The following is a 19525-nucleotide window of genomic DNA, read 5'->3' as shown; positions in this document are numbered from 1 at the left end:
TGGTATGAAAGTGATATAACATTTGAAAGTTACACAGATTGCACTGATATAACCTTAAGAATTTTTACTGAGCTGAGTTGTTTTTTTGGACTGTACATGCAAAAGCAGTAAATTCTGGTGGCCTGTGTGAAGAATCTGAGGTACTGTTATTTAAAAAGCACTTTTAACAAACACTACAAAAGTCAGTAATGGACCCATAAGCTGTAATTTGATTCCTTGTGTCCATGTATTTTGTGAATTGATAGGCAGTTATTGATAGCCATGACACTTCCTTGATATAATTTATTGTATCATAGCGTGTTCTCTATTAAAATGCTTCTATGGTTCCCTAGAAGGATTTGTCATTCTTTTTTTTATTATTATTATTTTTGAATTGAGAAGATTTGGGTGAACGTGCTGCTTGTCAGCAGGGGATGGACAGTGCTGCATGTTTATGTTGTTGGGCAATTGTGCACTTTGTGTTCCATAGAAGTTGCATAAGGAGCAGCTGATCTTTGCAATGCATTTTTCAGGGGCATACTTTTAAAAAACAGTAGTAGCTGGGTGTTAATTCAGCAATATCTTCAGCAACAAGGTGCCAAGCAGTGAATGAATGTCAATTTTCTTCCTAGACTACTCTGTAATTTTTTTCCAAGTGAAATCTCTTCCTGACAGTCACACTGTGCAGTGAGCACTGCTGATCCTTTACCTTTGGAACATTTTGCTTATTCAGAGATTCTCTTCCATACACTGACTTCAAAAAGTCCAATGGAAAACAGCTCTTTCTGCTTTATATTACACAGTAATTCATATATTCTCTCCAGACCTTGAATGACTCCTCATGTTCTCTGTTTCCCAGTATGCAGGCTTTCCTTGTGAAAACTTTCTGATGGTTTTGACCACGAAGTCACTCTTTTCATTTACTCTGTTAACCCCACAGATAAAGTTAAGGCTGGTGAAATATACTTGGTGAAAGAGCATGTACTTTGAGATGTTCTTTGATTAGAAATAAAATCATTAAGGACTGTGCAGAGTTTGACAAAGGGACAGATTTTTAAAAGTTTGGATAGACTGCAGTATCCAAAAATTTTTTGTGCAGGATATTAAACCAACTCAAAGTGTGTAGTAGTAGTTGTAATCCAAAGTTATCAGTTGGGATGTATTGTGAATACTTTTGCACAAGGAGTTACCAATTTCAAAAAGGCTTTTGGTTGAAGACACTGAATTATCGAGGCAAATTTTGTGTCCTTTTTAAGCATGAAAGATTGGAGATTTGGTGTGAGAAAAGGGGAGGGAAGAGTTGTCAATTATCACTCTCCTTTTTATGCTTAAGTGAAATGTGAGAAAATAAACTGTATAATAAGGTCCTACAATAAACTCCTGGGAATAGGGGGTTATAAGAGGGGTAGAGATGCATGTATTTTAAGAATATACGTCTTGAAACAACCTTTAAACAATAAAAAGTTAATGTGTTTCTCAGTCCGCTATAATGTTCCATGGTGTCCTGCTTACCCATCTAAACAGAAATAATGAAAATTCCGTGTCACTGCAGTTGTTTGTTTTACAGATTAGCACATGGATGTTGTAACCACTCTTGTCAGATTATAGTGCCAGGCAGTACTGGCTGCAGTGCTGCCTGTTCCTAGTCAGTTATGGAATTTAAATCTCTGTCGGAGAATATTTAAACTAAATATTCTGTGGCATTTTAGATATAGTTAATGATATCCTCTATTCTGCTTGAAGTGTCAAAGCCCCAGGTTGTACACAACTGTTTAATGTGAACATGAGCCTCATTTCTTTCAGTGCTGTCCTCTTGCAGATCTGCTTGTTTCCGATCTTGTTAGATAAAACATTTCAGTGGAAAGATTTGGCTTTGTTTTGCCACATCCACTCTGTTGTGCAGGAAATTTGTAGTGCAGCTGCTGCGTGCTACATTTAAAGGTAAAATTCAACTTCCTGGTTAGGGGACCAAGGCAGTGTTGTAGTTTTCCTTAGGGAACATACAGAATGGGACGAGGTTTAAATTTTTGTCATGAGAAGGGTGTGCTTTTTGTAATGTTGCCATATGAAATCTCACCAGCTACAGGAGTTGTCAGTTGAGTGTTTTACATTTGCCTGTTTCAATATAGATTTGTATTCTCTGCAGAGGTGTTAAATTCAGGGTCAAAACTGTGTGACTGATGGGCTCTTCAGTAATGAAGCCTGGGACTGAAATGGTAAAAAGGGGTGGATCTGCTCTTGCCAGTGTGGAGGGTGGCTGAGTTTTACAGGGTGGAGCAGCTGTATGTAAAGATGCTTTTCAGTCACTCTTTCTTAAGGTAACTGTGAAAATAATATTATTAATACATGTTGGAAAACCAGTGAGGTTTTAATAGAAGTAAATGTGGCTTCTCCAGCCTGTGGGCTGCTGGTCCCGTTTGGGAAGGCTTCTACATTAATCTGACATCTTGTTTAGCGCTGATAACACTAGAGAGTCCAATTAAAGTATTTCAAGAAGACATCCCCATACAAGACTACAGTGATTGTCCGCTAATGTGTATTGAATTTTGGCTAAATACAGCCCCGGGTGCTGTGCTGGAAAGCAGGGGAGCTCGCTATTCAAGCTCTTAATTCCTTTTATATCGATTTGGCTGCTAATGATATAACCTTCTACTCTAATTAACTGACATCTGCATTAGGCTGAAAAAGAGCCCCCTGCTTGAAGCCATCCACTTGTTTGTGTTATGAAATGTGTCCTTTTATTTCAGATTTTGTCCAGATTAGCTCAGTCTGTGCAAAACAGACCATGTAAAGGATTGACTTTGCATTTAAATACTGTGTAAAGCAAGTTTATCTTTCTGCTGTCTACATTTCTACCTGTGCATCCAGGACTTACGTTGCTGAGAAGCCTGTCCAGAGCTGGTTCAGTGACTGGGTGCTTTTCCAAGCATTCCTTCCCCATGGATTATTAGCTCCTTTGACTGATTTGTGGCTGCCAAGAAAGGTGTAAATTGAGATGAAGATGGACTATGAAGACCTCAGGACAAATGGTTCATTTTGTATGTTTTAGGTCATGAAACAACCATCATATGTAAAGGACTTAAATCAAGCTAAAAACATTGCTAGATTGGAAGGGACAATCATCTTATTGCCCCTTCCAATTTGCCAAAATTACAAACACCAATTCTCAGATTGGGAAATATTGATTTCAACATCTGAAAAATTAAAATGCATGGTTTTTTACATCACTTAACAAGTTAAAGACACTAGTTTGCAGAAGCTCATCATGAGCATATGTGGCTGTTGCCAGGTATGTGTTTGCCCATTTCCTTTGGGAGAAGGTTGTGAGTCTGAGGAAAAACTATGTTTTTACTTCTGTAGAGTCTTCAGTGACAGGTGCTGCAGGAAGCTGCTTTCCCTTGCTCTGTGTTTAAAATGTTGTTGGTTTTTTTTCATTGAGTACTGTTTGAGAGTCTCCCTCACTGGAAATATTCCAGAGCCATCTGGACACAGTGCTGTGCCATGTGCTCTGGGATGACCCTGCTTGAGCAGGGAGGTGGGACCAGATGACCCACTGCAGTCCCTTCCAACCTGAGCAGTTTTGTGATTCTGTGAGTCCTGAATTGCAGTGGTTGGCACTGAGCAGTTGGGAGGAAAAAACAGTCTCGTGGAGAATTTCTTCAGTCTCCTGTTAGACAGATTATATGAACTTTTAACCCAAAAGCAGAAGTGAATTATTATGTTAGCAAGCGTGCAGATCATTTTTACTTGTTTCTATGTGTTTTCTTCTTTCTGATTGAAGATATAATCAGAACTAAACCACAGAAGATATCTCAAGAAGAAAAAATAAACCAGCATATTAGACTCAGTCTTGGAAATACCTCAGCACAGTCAACTGGAATCTGAATTGAAAAATTCATGCTTGAAAATCTGAATTAAAATACAGACTCAGGTGGATACCTGAGGAATACTATGCTATCATGAGTAATATCAGGGCTCCTGGTGACATCTACTAACTGAGATCAATCAGAAACAAATGAAAAATAATCTAGTAAATTGATCAACTCATCATCTCTCCATTTCGTTACCATTTTATTGTATCTGATTTACCAGCTGGAAGCTGTTACTTGATGATGCTTGAGAAGACAGGCCAACCTTGAGCTCCTAATGTTTGCATTTCAACCCTGTAGGGGGGAAGTCATGTCCTACATAGTGTGAATAAAATAGCTCAGATATTACTCCCAACGTTTTAGTAAATTGCTTCATGACAAGTCATAATCTTTCTCTGTCTAAGGGCCTTTCTGTGTTGAAAATGTCCATAAAACTGGCATTTGCTCTGTGATCTGTAGTTCTGTATTAGTTCCCTTTACACTGTGATTTGTACTTGCATATTAAGAATGAAGTGTTCAGTGCACAACAGTCCTTCTGTTGTGATACCACTGCAGCTCCCAGTTGGGACTAGAATAGCAATCAGTTGAGTAATGTATTTGTGGATCTGGATTCCTTGTGCATTAAAAATTTTGCACAAGAATGGATTGAAATTGAGAAAAAGATGGGAAATCTCTTTGCTAATTTCTGCTAGAACTGTCATAACAAATGCACATACCCTGATTTGGAATGATGGGTGTGAAATGCAGAGAGCTTGAGGCTGGAAGAATTAGCTGCTAATCTTACATTTCTACAGAAAGACAGAGCAATTCCTGTTTTGTAGCCCTGAAAACATAATGGAGCTCTGGGGATCACTGACAAAACAAGCTTCTTAGAGCCACTAGCACTTAGCAAAATTGACTTCAGTTAATCAAAAGATTCTTTAGGGAGAAGGAAAAAAAAGAAAAAGCTGATGGTTTGGAAAGCTGGAGAACAAGTAACTGCGTGCAGATGGTTAAAGAAATTCCAGTTTCTTGCAGTGGGGCTCAGTGACCTATAATGACAGTATCTAATGGGCAAACTTAAATAGAAGAAAAAGCAATTTAAGTGCTAGTCTGGTGGGGAAAAAAAGTGAAAGGGAGGAGAGTACAGTGGCACTTTGTTCACCCTGCTGGACACAGAGCCATTGACCACAACTCTCTGGCTGCCAATTCCTTATCCACTGATTAGTCCACCCTTCAAACCCATGTCTCTCCAGTTTGAAGATAAGGGTGCCATACGATTTACTAATTAATTTTAATTCAGCCATATTATCAGTAGAACATTTCTCAGTCTTTTTACAGTTCTCTCTGTGTGTAGATAATCTTCTCCTGTGCTCAAAAGCTCACTAGCAGTTCTTCCTGCAAAGTGCTTCTAGAAGCTCCAGTCCACACCTCTCAGCTCTTCAAGTATCTTGTGGTGTGAACTCTGTGATTGTGGCCATATAATAAAGCAAAGTCAAAAATGGTTTTATCTCCATCAGGATAAGTGATTTGAATGTTGCTTAATAAATTCTGTCATTTGATGGGGGGAGGAACAGCTGAATCACATGCCTTACAGGAAAACAGGAGAGACCAAGGGGAAAAAAGATGAGCCAAAAATCACACCATTATTTTGTGCTAGCTTAATGTCTGCTTGTTCTGCCCAAAGGTAAAGACATAGTTATCAGCACCATTTATCAGGTACACCATTTTAGTATAAACTTGTTTAAAAAAGGGTAGAGCCCCTTTGTCATCTTAATTAGACAGTAACCCATTGATTCCAAGTGGGCCTTCATTTTCTAATTATTTAGTACATAATGTCATTAAATATCTTTGAGTGGACAGGATTGCTCTAAAAGCTTTAGTTCCAGAGCTCTAATATTAGGCTTTTGGCATTCGTCCCTGTGTGTGAAAAGCAGTCAGTTTGTTTACCAGGAATTTAGATTCCCATTACTGGGGGAATTAGCAGTGAGCTATTAGTCTGATTCAAGCACTTAACAATTGCTGATCATCTCCTCCTAGCTTGGGGATAATGGAGGTGATCAGCTGTAAATGGAAAGTATGTGGGGCTATTTTCATGAAGGCACTTGGAGAAAGTGCAGCATCCCCTGACCTCTGCTAACCCTGGGGTTTGCAAGAAACCCAAACACCAAGTCACTTCCTGGAGGAGAGCTAATCACCTATCAGAAGAGCTTCCATTAGAGACTAACCAAGCTCAGCCTCAACCGACCCTCCCTCAAATGAAGAAAGGTTCGGCCACAAAATCCCTGGGGTAGAAGTGATTAGCCTCTGATCGTATTTACCGGGATCTGTCTCGACGGGGGAAGCAGCTGTGGAATAGCTGCGGGTTGTGATTCCACAGCAGCGCTGAGCGATCCTGTGCAGCTCAGCAGTGCTGGTTGGCTTCCTCTTTCTCCACTGTTGTTCCCAAAAGCTTTGTCTGGTTCATGGACACCTCAGAGATTACTTTGACAACTCTCCTTTTTATTCCTGTGTCAAGCTGTCTGTCATTTTGGCAAATAGTGATGTGATTTTTAGGGTGTATTGAAAAAGACACTTTCGTTCTTTACAGATGCTGAACCTGCAGTGTTTTCCTGTCAGCTGAAAGTTACCTTTTATTGTCAACAGGTTTGGAGAGGTGTGCCAGGGATCTGTAGCCAGGAATCAGTTTGAAGCAAGGCTTAGCTTTTCCTCATCTGCAACAACATTTTGTTCCCCCTTTTAAAAGGAAAACTGCAGCCACTTGATTCTTACTGAAACGTAGGCACTTCTTGGAGGCAGTGGGAATGACTTTAATGAGGCAAGGACACCATAACTTTGGACTTCCAAATTCAAGGCTTATCTCTGTCTTCACCTCACTTATGACCTCTGGCAAGAAATGTGCATTGCTTCTCCCACTTGTCACAAGAAACCACTTACCTAATACAGTTGCCTGAGCTCCCTGCTAGAGGACTATATGAATGCCCTTTGTAAAGGGATCTAAAGCTCTACCAGAGTTCTAGAAGCAACATCTGAAGTACCTGACAGGATACTGTCTGTAAAATTGTTAAGATTGCTTTGTAAGAGATTCTAACTCTGTTCTTTAAATTTCTTTCCCATAGGGCCTTCAGCAGTGGAGACAAGGAGTGTAGCTTCTATTAAATGCAAAGGAAGGCAGGAGACTTCTAGAATTGCAAGATAAATTTTATTAGTGAGACTTCACATTATTTTACTCTTTAAAAAATAATATCTACATTACAACAATTAGAGGGTTCCCTTTTCATATATGGTTGCTGAGAGCTCAATATTAAGACTGTCTGGATAGAGAATCTTTATTGGATTATTTTTGTATTTTGTGGATTATATTTTGTGAGACCACATGTGCTCACAGGATGCTGTATTCCACTTTCTGGGAACAGAAGCTGAGGGGGGGTTGTAAACTGCCCTCTTGTGTGGTCAGTAAGGACTGGGTTTAGGCAACTGTGCCAGTCTTGGAACATTGGTGGTGCTAACAGAACTGACCTGATACTGATACTGGCATGACATTTCTAGTAGCAGTTATACTTATGCATGCATATATGCTGTGTAGTTGAAAAACTGTGATATTTGGAGATCAGGTGTCAGAAAAGTCTAAGATAAAATGGGTTTGTACTCCCATCAGTGAGAGTACCTGTGAATGCAAGTGTAGTTAAGAGGTGAATTTCGCTTGCAGTTATTGATGAACAAGCCTAAGAGGCAGCTGTGACTATAAACGTGCATGTGAAAGGGGTGCAGGGCACTTGGAAAAAAAACCAGACACTTTTTGCTTTAATTTCAGTCCAGAGCAGGATTTGTCTCAGGATTTGTCAAGTATTTTCCTGTGGTGTCCTGGAAAATACAGGACATGACAGGAGATGGCAATTGCCATCAATAACCTTCTTAGCAGGGGTAAAGGGCTAGAGGTCCACAGTGCCCTAAACATGAACAACAAAATGCTCATTCCTTTTTCACTACCAACCTGTCTTAGAGCACTGAAGCTGGGAAAGAGGAAAGATCCCAGTGCAGATGAATAGATGAGTACATTGTGTACCAGTGTGTGTGGTACAGACGGCTCAGGGAAATCTACTCCATTATACTCACAAATATTCTCTCTGATGTGTGGAATACTGCAAAGAACAACATTTTCTTCTTCACTGTTGCTCTCCATTAAATTCTGAGATGACAGATGCTATTACATTACAGTCAGGAGTCTTGACACATTTCTAGTCCCACCACATGGAGGATGGTCTAATGTAGATATTATATTGTGGTTACATGGACTTTGTTTTTATTAAACAATGGTAGCAAACATTCTAGTGCTGTCTCTTATTTCAGTAGGTAATGAGAAATACCAGCATTAGTACTCCTATTTTTTAAAAAGACCTGGTATTTGTTCCTACTGCACGGAAATAAGATATTGCTTCTCTGTGTGACAGAGGAGATCATTCTGCTCCATGCAGTGATTTCCTTGTTCTACCTGCCCAGGAAGTAAACAGAAGAGTGGAAGTGGAAATGGAAATATTACTCCTGCAGAAGGATAATTACTCTGATACATGTGACAGTATAAGATTCTGTAATAAGGTGTCTGACAGTGACTGGGAACCACAGCATATTACCTAGCTGGTGCTTCCCTGGCAAGAGATAAAGCACAGGATAAAAAGAATACTCACCTGTTCTGCCTCTGTTCAGGACTGTAATCTTGTTTGGGTGTGTATAGTACTGTTCAGATCTGTTGCCTCTCAGGATGAGCAAGGGGCACTATACATGTGCATGGAGGAGCTGTTTTGAGCCGAGTTTCTGGCTATTCAAAAGTGTAGGCTGGCTGATGAGGCAACTCTTGCACACAATTGATTGCAGACTGTTAACCTATGCTTAGAAATCAATATTCACTTAACACCACATTTTAACAGGCAAACGGAGTACAAACCAACAGCAGTTACACAGTGAACACATTTACACTCGGAATAAACAGGTCATGAAGCAGCACTTGGCAGAGGAGCTGGGGATGGGGCAAGCAGCTGGAAGGGGCAATGGCAACTTGAGTATGTGGAGAGGTACAAGGAGGTTTTTGCAACTGAGTGTCCCAGGGGTTTTGTGGTCAATACATCTTCAATGAGCTATATGCATTCCCTAAGGGTTACTGAGAAGGTTCGTCCTGAGGCCAGGCAAGATCATCTTTTGCTGGGTAAAACTAAATTTACTGGAGTTGAGCACAGAAGTCCATCTTGAACAACAAAACCCAAGTGTGTTGCAAGCTGTGATAATGGATTATATATATGTTGCAAGGGGCAAAACAGAATGGAGCAAGAATATAAACTCTAGTATAGTGTCCTTCATCTGGAATGGTATTTTTCATATACTTAAAAAATGGATTTGAAAAGGGAACTGAAAGTAATCCAGAAATGGTGTTTACCAGGGACTTTATGTGTCTGTTTATTGAGCTTTCTTTGCAACCCACCCTGGAGTACAGACTCCTAGTCTTCATGATATGCTTACCCTTCACAGACTTGAGAAGTAGATCCACACAAACCTCATTAAGTTCAACAAGTCCAAGTGCAAGATGCCACACCTGGTTTGGGACAGCCCTCAATATGAACACAGAGTGGGGGATGAATGGATTGAGAGCAGCGCTGCAGAAAAGGACTTGGGGATATGGGTAGATGGAAAATCGGACATGAGTAGGTAACGGGCACTTGCAGCCCAGAAAACCACCTTGCAGCCTGGGCTGCATAAAAAGCAACATGGCCAGCAGGCTGAGAGGTGATTCTTCTCCTCCAGCCCACCCCACCTGAACCTGGAGTTCAGCATCCAGCTCTGGGGTGCCCAGTACATGACAGACATGGACCTGTTCAAGCAGCCCCAGAGGAGGCCATGAAAATGAGGGGGCTGGAACACCTCTTCTATGAGGAAAGGCTGAGTCAGTAGACTTGGTTTGGCCTGGAGAGAAGAAGGCTCTTTGGAGACCCTGCTGTAGGTCTTCTTTCAATATATAAAGGAGGATGATAAGGGCAGATACACCAGGGCCTGTGATGACAGGACATGGGGCAATGGTTTTAAACTGAAAGAACATATGTTTCAATTACATATTAGGAAAAACTTCCCTGTGAGGGTGGTGAGGCGCTGGCACAGGTTGCCCAGAGAAGCTGTGGCTGCCCCATCCCTGGAAGTGTTCAAGGCTAGGTTGGATGGGGCTTGGAGCAACCTGGTCTAGTGGAAGGTGTCCCTGCCCATGGCAGGGGTGGAACAAGATCGTCTTTAAGGTCTCTTCCAACAGAAACCATTCAGTGATTGCAGGCCCAAGGAGGAGCTCCAGAAGGTGGAGTGGGCAGACATCCTGTGTCAGGTCATCCCTGCAGTCAGAAACCAAACCCTGCACAAGTTCTGACAGAACTGAGACCTTTGTTTTAAACTACTGAGCTGGAACATGAGCCTGGCTGTTACTCACAATGCATACATGGCAGAAGCAATGGTGAGAACCACATCTGCAGAGCTCAGTGCGAACTGACGCGGGGAAAGTGGGGTGCAAGTACGTTGGGAGGTTTCCAGGGACTGCTATTCTGGGTTAAGGCTGTTCCATTCCTCTTGTCTGAAAGCCTTCTGTTTCCCAAAGGTAAATCTGTAGTGGGACGTGCCTGGATATGGAATAAGATTAATAATATGGGAAGGAAAGATTCTGTTTATGCCAAGTTAATGTTCAGCAACAGGGGCAGGAACAGAGCCACAGAAGGCCAAGAAGTAGCAGCTCCAGAATGCTCAGAGGAGGCCAGAGGCATGCTGCTGTGTTCAGAGCTGTCTCGCTGCATCTTCCCTTCAGCCACCTGGGAAATGAAAAGGAGGGATGAGTCCCAGTTAGACACATTTATGCTCAAACTTCTGGCTGCAGAGCCTCCAGTTCTGAGCCCTAATGTGAGACCATTGAAAGTCCTGTGGCCAGGCATGTGGCTTCCTATTTCTGCTTGTCTGTGAAAGGAACAGCTGAAGGTAGAGTGGTTCAGTGTTCCACATGCACGTGGCATCCCTTGCTTTGATGTCCAAAGTCACACATTTCCAGATCCAAGGTTTTTCAGCTACTGTCTCTAGGCTACTTGACTCACTGCTTTGTGAAGGCAACAAAGCAATGCATACCTGGGACACTTCTGAAGTAAGAGATGTGCTGGCACTGTCTCCTTGGAAGCTTAGGGAAGATGAATAAGGTAAGTCTTCCTGTCTTTCTAGAGCTGTCTGCTTCAGGTGCATTTGAGACCAAATGGCATTTTCTGCAAACAGAAGTAAAGCAAGAGTCTTATTTTGCTTTTCTTGTGAACAGAAATCTAGGGAAGCTATTTTAGAAATGCACTCACAGGCTGTGTGGCCTTGATTTAGAAAATATGTATTCTCTGTTCAGTGAATGGCCTGTCAGTTTGTGGGTTTGCTTGTGAGGTTGAGCAGACTGCAAAAGTGTTTGCACTGTACTTGAGGACTTTTGGGTCCTTCTGTGACTTTCCCAACTGTGTATTTTGTAAGGGGCTGATTTTTAGTATCTCAGGTGGGATGTTTAGGTTGTAGATATATCTACAGTGCTGGGTGTAAGGCTCTTCTATACTGCAGGAGGTAGGTTTAAATATTAATCATTTACATAATGATGCTGGTTTCTTTTATATCCTTTGGAAGCTTTTACAAACATTAAATATTTAAATCTCATTAAGGTATGTTGCTAAAATGCTAGGGAGATAAAAAAATACAGTTGCATGTAACAGGATTTTTTTGTAACTGCTCTGCTGCTGAATCTAATTACAGGCTGCCTCAGGAGCTACTTATGTTGATGAAGTAAGTGAGGGCCAAAGGAGAGCAGAGGAACGAGGACAGGAGGGGAATCCCGAGCCATAATCCTCACAGACGTGGTTACTCAGCAACCTATGGATACAGCACATCTGACCTCCCCTTGTGAAGTTTTTGCAGTGCCCTTCATTTGAATGGTGTTTGGAAACAGCTTCATGGTGTTTGAGATGAACAGAAGTGTTTCCAAAAGATAGAGAAACACGTCTGAGAGCAGAGCCAGGCTGGTCCCATAGGTTGCAGAGGAGATTATGGAGACATTGCAGAAGAAGACAGAACTATACACAAGAGCAGTGCAAGGTAGGACCTTGAAACCACAGGAGTTGAATTCCCCCATGCTGAGCTGTTTCTCTGTGATGTGATTGATGCTTACCAAGGCATTTGTTGCTCTCAAACATGCCGAGTATCTGGTCACACTTCTCCTTCTGGTTGCCGCTGCTCTCACAGGTACACCACAGGGAGACCTCCACACTGGAGTTACTGACATAGTTGGGTGTCATGGGTGTGCCTGTCCCAAACCCCCGGATGAAAGAAACATCAGCAATCATGTTATACTAAAGGGAATGCTGCCCTGGAGGCAGAAGCCTTCCACTGTGATAAGTGTGTTACCCAGACCAGGTCAGGACTCCCAGCCAGGTGACCCAGGCCTGAGGAACCAACCTGAAGTCTGCTGGCCTGTGAGAAAGTGTGGGGATTGCTACCCCTGACTCAGGCACTCTGGTGGTGAGAGGTACTGGGAACTGAAGCTGGTGGATGCATTAGACAGAAGGATGGGAAGCACCTGCAGGGGCTCAGCTGTGGTACTGCCATATGGCAGCAAAAGGTGCTCCTGCTCCTTGTGTAGCTGGTAACACTGTGTAGCCAGGTGCCTTTTGCCAAGCAAATACTGCACACCCATAGTGTGCCATTCAGCCAGTGTTCATTTAGCACAAAACCAGCAGAGGCATCTGGGAAAATGGAAGGTACAGTCTATATTTACAGCTTCTGAGATGCTGCTGCTCTTTACAGCTCCTCTCTTGAGCCACTCTGAAAACGTTGTTGGCAGTAAATAACTCAAACCAGAGACGACCTTCCTTCAAACAGCTGGTAGTGCCATGTTCTGGCTGGCCCTGAGAACACATTGTGCACAATACTAACCAACCATCAGGCATGTAAAAGTTGGGCAGTGATGGAATGCAGTGTTTAATCCCTGCTGTGATGAGATGTAACTCGTGCCAGGGAAGAGCTCTCTTTGGGCTGCATTTGCCTCAGAGGCAAGGGGGAGCACTGGCATCAATCAGTACAGCATTCGCTGGTACACTGAGCACCACGTCCTGCAGGAGAGCAGGATGGTCCTTTACAGCATCAGAGTGTGCCTGCAAGTTCATGGCCTGAAAGCATCCACCCTGTATGCTCCTGTGGATATCACTTACCAATCATCCCCATGTAAGCCTGCAGGCATGCAGCATGGTTGTGCAGAGAGCAGCCATCTGGAGACGTGTCTGCAGGTTGACAGTTTTGTTGGAAGTCAGCCAGTCGGGATCTGCAGGAAGGAAAATGAGACCATCAGTGTCTACGCTGTTTTCCTCTCTTGGCCAGCATCCCCTGCTGCCGGACCTACTTGCAGAAAGGGTCCTCTAAGCATAAGTCCAGCAGCCAGAGGCAACTGGGTTTGGTGTTAGACTGGAAGGAACAATCAGGAACAATAGTTTTCCTGCGTCTTTCTCCACAAAATTCATCTTGACACGGACAGAAGAGGATCCTTTTGGTGAAATCCTCAGGGACTTTCTCAAAGAAATTCCTCAGCCCCCTGAGGCACTTGCGCCGGTCACACACGTCCTCACTCCCCGCCGCCCTGGTGCAGGTGGAGGCGTAGTCTGTGCGCAGACGGACACACTTCTTGCTCAGATTACAGACATGAGTTTCTTTCAGGCACGGGTTTGTTGCATCTCCCGCTAACTGTGAGCCTATAAAGCCGCAAGAAACACAGAAGCCATGAACAGAGCCCCAAGAAGAGATTCTGTGTGGAAGCAGGAATAGCCCTTTCTTGATGGCCAGGTTTGGAACATCAAAAAGAACAAAGCAGATCAGTCCTTGTATGTGCCTGCAGTATGACACTGTAGTTATATTAGTTACAAAAGAGGATTTTTTTTATTAGTTCATGGTAGGGTGCTAGTTTCAGAAAGTTGATCATTGTGGGTTATTCCCGGTTTTATGGGCCTGGATCTGTGGCTGTATTTACACTCGATAGTGGGGACAAATTTAGGCAAGTATCCAGAGCAGGTATTCCTCTGATTAAAGGGGCCATTACCCCAAATTGTTCCTAATAACCTTCAGCCTCTGAAAAGGTAAGAGAGGGCAGCATTATATCGTGTAACCATTACAATTTTTACCTGATACCAGAGCTGCCAGTTTATTATAATCTGTCTTCCAGTGTTCTTCATTTGCTGGGTTCTCATAGGGAGAGGTCTCCAAATTGAAATAACCTAGGCAAGATACAAGATATTTCATGCAGTGGAAGAAATGCTTTGTGACCAGCTTGCTTATTTATTTGTTTGTTTATTCTTAAATGGGTATTTTTCTTATTTATGCCTAGCTCTTTCCTCAGGCTGGAGTTCAGAGGTGCTCTGTCTTGCTCAGATCCAAATGCCAAGAATGGTTCTGCTGGAAATGCAAAGGTACTAGTGTGTAAACCCAGCATTACATTTTGTCTGGCTGGAATTTGGTCTAAGTCATCTGGCATTTCCAGCCCCAGTACGAGTGAGGAGCTGAGCAGCACAGACAGGCTTTAGTGAGAGGTCAAGTAGGAGCATCCCACTAAAAAAAGCAGCAGCACATTCAGGGATGCCATGACAGTGTGTGTCATAATCACAAGTGCCTTTTAGTGATGGACAGATAGGACCATTTTGAGGTATTTTTTACAGCACTAAATTTAACTGCCTCAGAGTAGCTGTCTTTGTATCTTAGAGTCCCTGGTGTATTTGAAGGGCTGGTCCCAGACCAGACCAGTTTTCCCTGCTTATCAAACACAGCAGTAAATTCTCTTTACTAGATGTCATTCCAAAGCAATACCTGCAGTATTGGGAAGTGGCCTTTCACAGCTGTTTTCAGATGGGGGGCAGGGGCAAGCCTTGCTAGTACCTTGTAAATTCCTATTTTTTCATCTCACCATCTGTCATGCTGGAGTGGACGGTCCAGAAGACACGTAAGCAGTGCTCCTGTCTCTTCATGCGCCGGTGACACTTGCAGTGCAGCAAAGAGCTGTTCCCAAGGTCCAGCTCTGCATTCAGACATCTGACCCTGCTATCGTGATCCAGTGGAAGGAGGCGAGTCTTGGCCAGGGCACAGTTTTCCAGGATCCTGTACGTGGCATTGCAGGTGGAGTCCGAGAGGCACAGCTGCTCTGCCACGACACAGTCACTCCTGGGCAGAGCCAGGAGGTCTCCTGCTCGAGTGGAGAAAAGATTGTTAGGACCCCAGTCAGGATGAATGCCACACAAGCACCTTGTCATCATTCTGCAGGGATCCTTTCCGAAGCAAGGACCCCATGTGAGAGGCAGAACTCGTTGGGGTCTTTCACATGGAGTAGTAAGGAACAAGAGCTGTCTGCACTCAGAAACAAAAGGATGAGTATTTATGAAAGAGGCAACAAAAGGTCAAATAAAATTCTCAAAACTAATTTTGTTTAATAAAACCTTTTTTTATCACCCTTAACTCTTTCAACTTGGCTCTGTATTTTATGGAGCAGTAAATCCCCGTGAAACATTGGGGTTGCTGAGGCCTGCTTTGAAGAAGCTCTTCTATCTGAGGAGCAAAAACCGCAGTGCAATAAGCACATAGTAACACCATACTGTGTGCTGTGAGTCAGTGCTGCTGCAATTACTAAAGTATATGCTGGTCATTAAGAGATGTACTGAGAAAGCCATTTATAGAGTGTAAAAACAACCACTTTACCGAGCTTGAAAATATAAGGATGTGTATTTTTTGCATAATAAAACGAATCCTTAACATAAGATGCAAGTAGCTTCATCTAGAAGTGCTGATATGCAGTCATTTTAAGTATTTAAAACACAGTCCCTGAAATCCCTGCCAAAAATGCAGATGAAGGCTTAGCCTGCCAGCTTTCACCTGTTGGCTGATTGTAAACCCTTGCCTATATCTCTGTGTGTACATATATTTGTGTGACACATGCATTGATTATACCTATATACAGACACGTGCTACCTTATGTAGAAGTATTAAATAATCTTAGATTAAACAATATAATCTTTAAAACTAGGTTTTTTCTCAGCTTTTCATTTTTTTATATGGACTGTTGTCTCCTAAGGGGTGATACCTAACACTGCCATCCGGAGGGACCTGGAAAAACTTGGCAAGTGGGCCCACGAAAACCTCATGAGGTTCAACAAGTCCAAGTGCAGGTGCTGCACATGGTCAGGGCAATCCCAGACATGAATCTGGACTGGAAGATGAACATATTGAGAGCAGCCCTGCAGAGAAGGACTTGGGGGTTCTTGTGGATGAGTTGGCCATGTGCACTTGCAGCCCAGAAAGCCAAACACATCTTGGGCTGCACCAAAATCGAACTGGCCAGCAGGTTGAGGGAGGAGATTCTGCCCCTCTGCTCTGCCCTCCTGAGATCCCACCTGCAGTGCTGCGTCCAACTCTGGGGCCCTCAGCACAAGAAAGTTGTGGACCTGCTAGAGCAGGGCCAGAGAAGGCCACAAAGATGCTCCAAGGGCTGGAGCCCCCCTGCTCTCTAAAGATGGGCTCAGAGAGCAGGGGGTGTTTAGCCTAGAGATGAGAAGGCTCTGAGGAGATCTTGGAGCCCCTTCCAGAGCCTAAGGGGTACTTCTAAAAAAAGAGGGAAAGCAACTTTTTATACGGGCAGATAGTGATAAGACAAGGGAGAACAATTTTAAAATAGAGATGAGATCTAGGCTAGACGTTAGGAAGAAGTTTTTTACTCAGAAGGTGGTGAGGCCCTGGCACAGGTTGCCCAGAGAAGCTGTGGCTGCCCCATCCCTGGAAGTGTTCCAGGCCAGGTTGGATGGGGCTTGGAACAACACAGTCCAGTGAAAGGAGACCCTGCCTATGGCAGGGGGTGAAAAGAGATGAGCTCTAAGGTCCCTTCCAATCCAAGTCTTTCTGTGATCCTGTGATTATGTTGTCACAGGTAGGTGAATTCAGTCTGTAATCTTCCTTCATTTCTGCAGTTTATTAACCTATGTTTACAGTACAAGTACAATGAAGTCTTGGAACAAGACAGTTTGCTAAAAACATTATATATAACCTAGTATGTTTCTTCCCTTCAGGTCAATATTGCTTGGCTGGTTTTAAGAAATTACTGTGCTGAGCCTTACATCTACCTTTAATGTTCTTTGAGTACATCATCTTACCCATCATTCTTCGTTCAGTAGGTGCAGTAGTACTATTTCAGTCTGCCTTCACTACAGATTAGGAAAAAATCTTGGTAAGCTCATATTGCCTGATGTACCATCTTCACCATCTACCTTGTTTTCCACTCCCTTCCCTTTTGCTAGCTTCATCAGTAGGCAGCAGTCTGCATAATTCTATGCCAGTCTGCTTCTCAAACTTTCTACTTTTCCTACAGTCCAGTAATACTGCATAGGTACCTTTGTCTCATCTGTACAAATTTCTTTATTTTTCTATCAGCTTACTGTACTTTGTAGTTCATCTGGCTCTTACACAGAGACTCAATGACTTTTTAAGCTCCCTGAAAAGTCTCGTGTCAGAAATACTTTGTACTCAGCACAATGGGTTCAGGTGAAGCTGCTTTAAACCTCAGACTTAAAACAGACATCATACAATAGCTGTGCATTGTTGTAAACCCTGAAACTTGACAAGTTATTTCAATTTTTTACATGAAAGTATTCCAGATAACAATGTGAAAGAATAAGAAAGCTAATTCTTTCCTAGACCTATGGTCTAGGTTGCAGAACATGTTAAAGACCACATGGGTATGGGAATCTCTTCCATAGTTAAAAAAAAAGGTAAAAGGTAATAACCAATTAACAGATTATTATTTATACCTTAGAAAAAATGGATAGGTAATATAATATATCTTTTTTCTCCCTTTTCACTCAATGGCCTGTCATATAGATATGTATATCCAGTTGCCTGTGGTGCACTGTGGTATTGAAAGAGAGGATGATTACAGAAGGGAAACCTTTCTGTAAACAGTTAGCAAAGAAGAACTGGCATTTGAACATGGGAAACCGAGGGAAATCTATCATAACCATGTGGCTGACAGTGCTACTGAGGTCTAAGTGCAACAGCCCATTTTTTAACAGTCATTGTGATATTCAGCAGCTGCAGCTTTCCAGTGTAAAGCACTGACATCCCATAGCCAGAGTCTAGGAATGCTTCAGAGCCATTTGTAGTTTCTATGTTCCCAGTCACATCAGCCACGAAGGCTGCACAAGAGATTAACTGGAAAGAGGAATAATTTCAATCCTCATCTCTTGTGATTTGGCAGTAATAGGAGGCAGAGTGGAACCATCAGATGCATCTCTGCAGGAGCTCCTTGGATTGGTCTCGGCAGACTGAGCCTCTCCTCGGAAAACTATGGGCCCGGAGCACTCCAGAGAGGGCATGCATGGGGGGTAGGTATCAAAAACTGCTCTGGCCGAAGCCAGCGAGAGCGCGGCGCAGCCGGGACCCGCTCAGGCGCATCCTCGCATTGTACCCGTCCGGCCGCGGTCTGGGATCGGCTCCGGCATCTCCCCTCGCTCCTCAGGGATCGCCTCCAGCATCGCCCCTCGCTCCTCACCCCTCGCCCCCAGGGCAGACCTTCCCCCCCCACCAGAGCGTCTCTCTAGTTTGGCCACAGCCACATCGGCGGCTCCCCGCTCGGGCAGAGCAGCAGCCGCCTTTCCCGGTTGGAAACGCGAATTCCGACGCGCCGCCTCCGCCCGGAGCAGCCGGGGGAGCACCGCGGGGAGCACCGTGCATATAACACCGGGGGGAGCACCGTGCATATAACACCGGGGGGAGCACGGTGCATATAACACCGGGGGGAGCACCGTGTATATAACACCGGGGGGAGCACCGTGCATATAACACCGAGGGGAGCACCGTGCATATAACACCGAGGGGAGCACCGTGCATATAATACCGGGGGGAGCACCGTGCATATAACACCGAGGGGAGCACCGTGCATATAACACCGGGGGGAGCACCGTGCATATAACACCGGGGGGAGCACCGTGCATATAACACCGGGGGGAGCACCGTGCATATAACACCGGGGGGAGCACCGTGCATATAACACCGGGGGGAGCTCCGGGGGGAGCTCCGGTCCCCCGAACGGCCGCGACCCCGGCGCCGCCCGCAGCCGCCCCGCAGCGGGACCTGTCCGCCCGGCGGGAGAGGGACGGGGACGCGCCGCCTGCCCTGCCTTATCCTGCCCTGTTCTATCCTGCCCTGCCCGCCCCGAGCCCCGTTACCGGCTCTGGAGAGGAGCAGCCCCAGCAGCAGCGCCGGCCCCATGCCCGCTGTCGGTGTCTCCGAGCGCCGGGGCCGCCGCTCACCCCCGGCCCCGCCTCGGCTCTGCCGGGCCCGGCCCGCCCCGTCGAGGTGCGGGCGGCGAGCACCGCCCCCGGCCCGGCCCTGCCCACCCCGGGGAGCCACAGGGCCGGGCCGGGCTGGGCGGCTCCGAAAGGAGCGTTTGTTTATGGATTCTTAGCGCATCCCGGTACCGAGGGCAGAGTTGTGACTGCGCACCTTCGGGGGCGTACCTGGGCAAAGGACAGTTAAGTGTCAAGCAGAGGGAGTGTTCTTGGAGGCGAGAGATGCTGACTGGCTTTTGACTAGATTCCCCTGCTGCTTCTTGGCTTTGTTGTGAAGGGTGTTGTTTCAGTTTCTTA

At 44.5% G+C, this 19525-nt stretch overlaps 1 protein-coding gene across 2 annotated transcripts; it reads right to left on the bottom strand.

The window, feature by feature from the left end:
• Positions 1–10018: 10018 nt before the first annotated feature.
• On the bottom strand, positions 10019–19216 carry GFRA3 (GDNF family receptor alpha 3). Of its 2 annotated transcripts, XM_027643417.1 has the most exons (8): positions 19106–19216; positions 14806–15081; positions 14030–14122; positions 13258–13603; positions 13070–13179; positions 12031–12165; positions 10968–11098; positions 10019–10660 (listed from the first exon to the last, which is right to left on the bottom strand). In XM_027643417.1, the coding sequence occupies exons 1-8, from the start codon at positions 19146–19148 to the stop codon at positions 10520–10522; spliced, it is 1275 nt and encodes a 424-aa protein (XP_027499218.1). In that variant the 5' UTR covers positions 19149–19216; the 3' UTR covers positions 10019–10519. The 2 variants fall into 2 exon arrangements, with proteins under 2 accessions (XP_027499218.1, XP_027499217.1); XM_027643416.1 differs by lacking the exon at positions 19106–19216 and having other exon boundaries at positions 14806–15186.
• Positions 19217–19525: the final 309 nt, after the last annotated feature.

The sequence above is a fragment of the Corapipo altera genome, unplaced genomic scaffold (genome assembly GCF_003945725.1).
Source record: "Corapipo altera isolate COAL_440 unplaced genomic scaffold, ASM394572v1 75, whole genome shotgun sequence".
In the NCBI taxonomy this organism is placed as follows: Eukaryota; Metazoa; Chordata; class Aves; order Passeriformes; family Pipridae; genus Corapipo; species Corapipo altera.
Note: the sequence above shows the minus strand (reverse complement) of the source record. Positions and strands in the feature narration are given on the sequence as shown.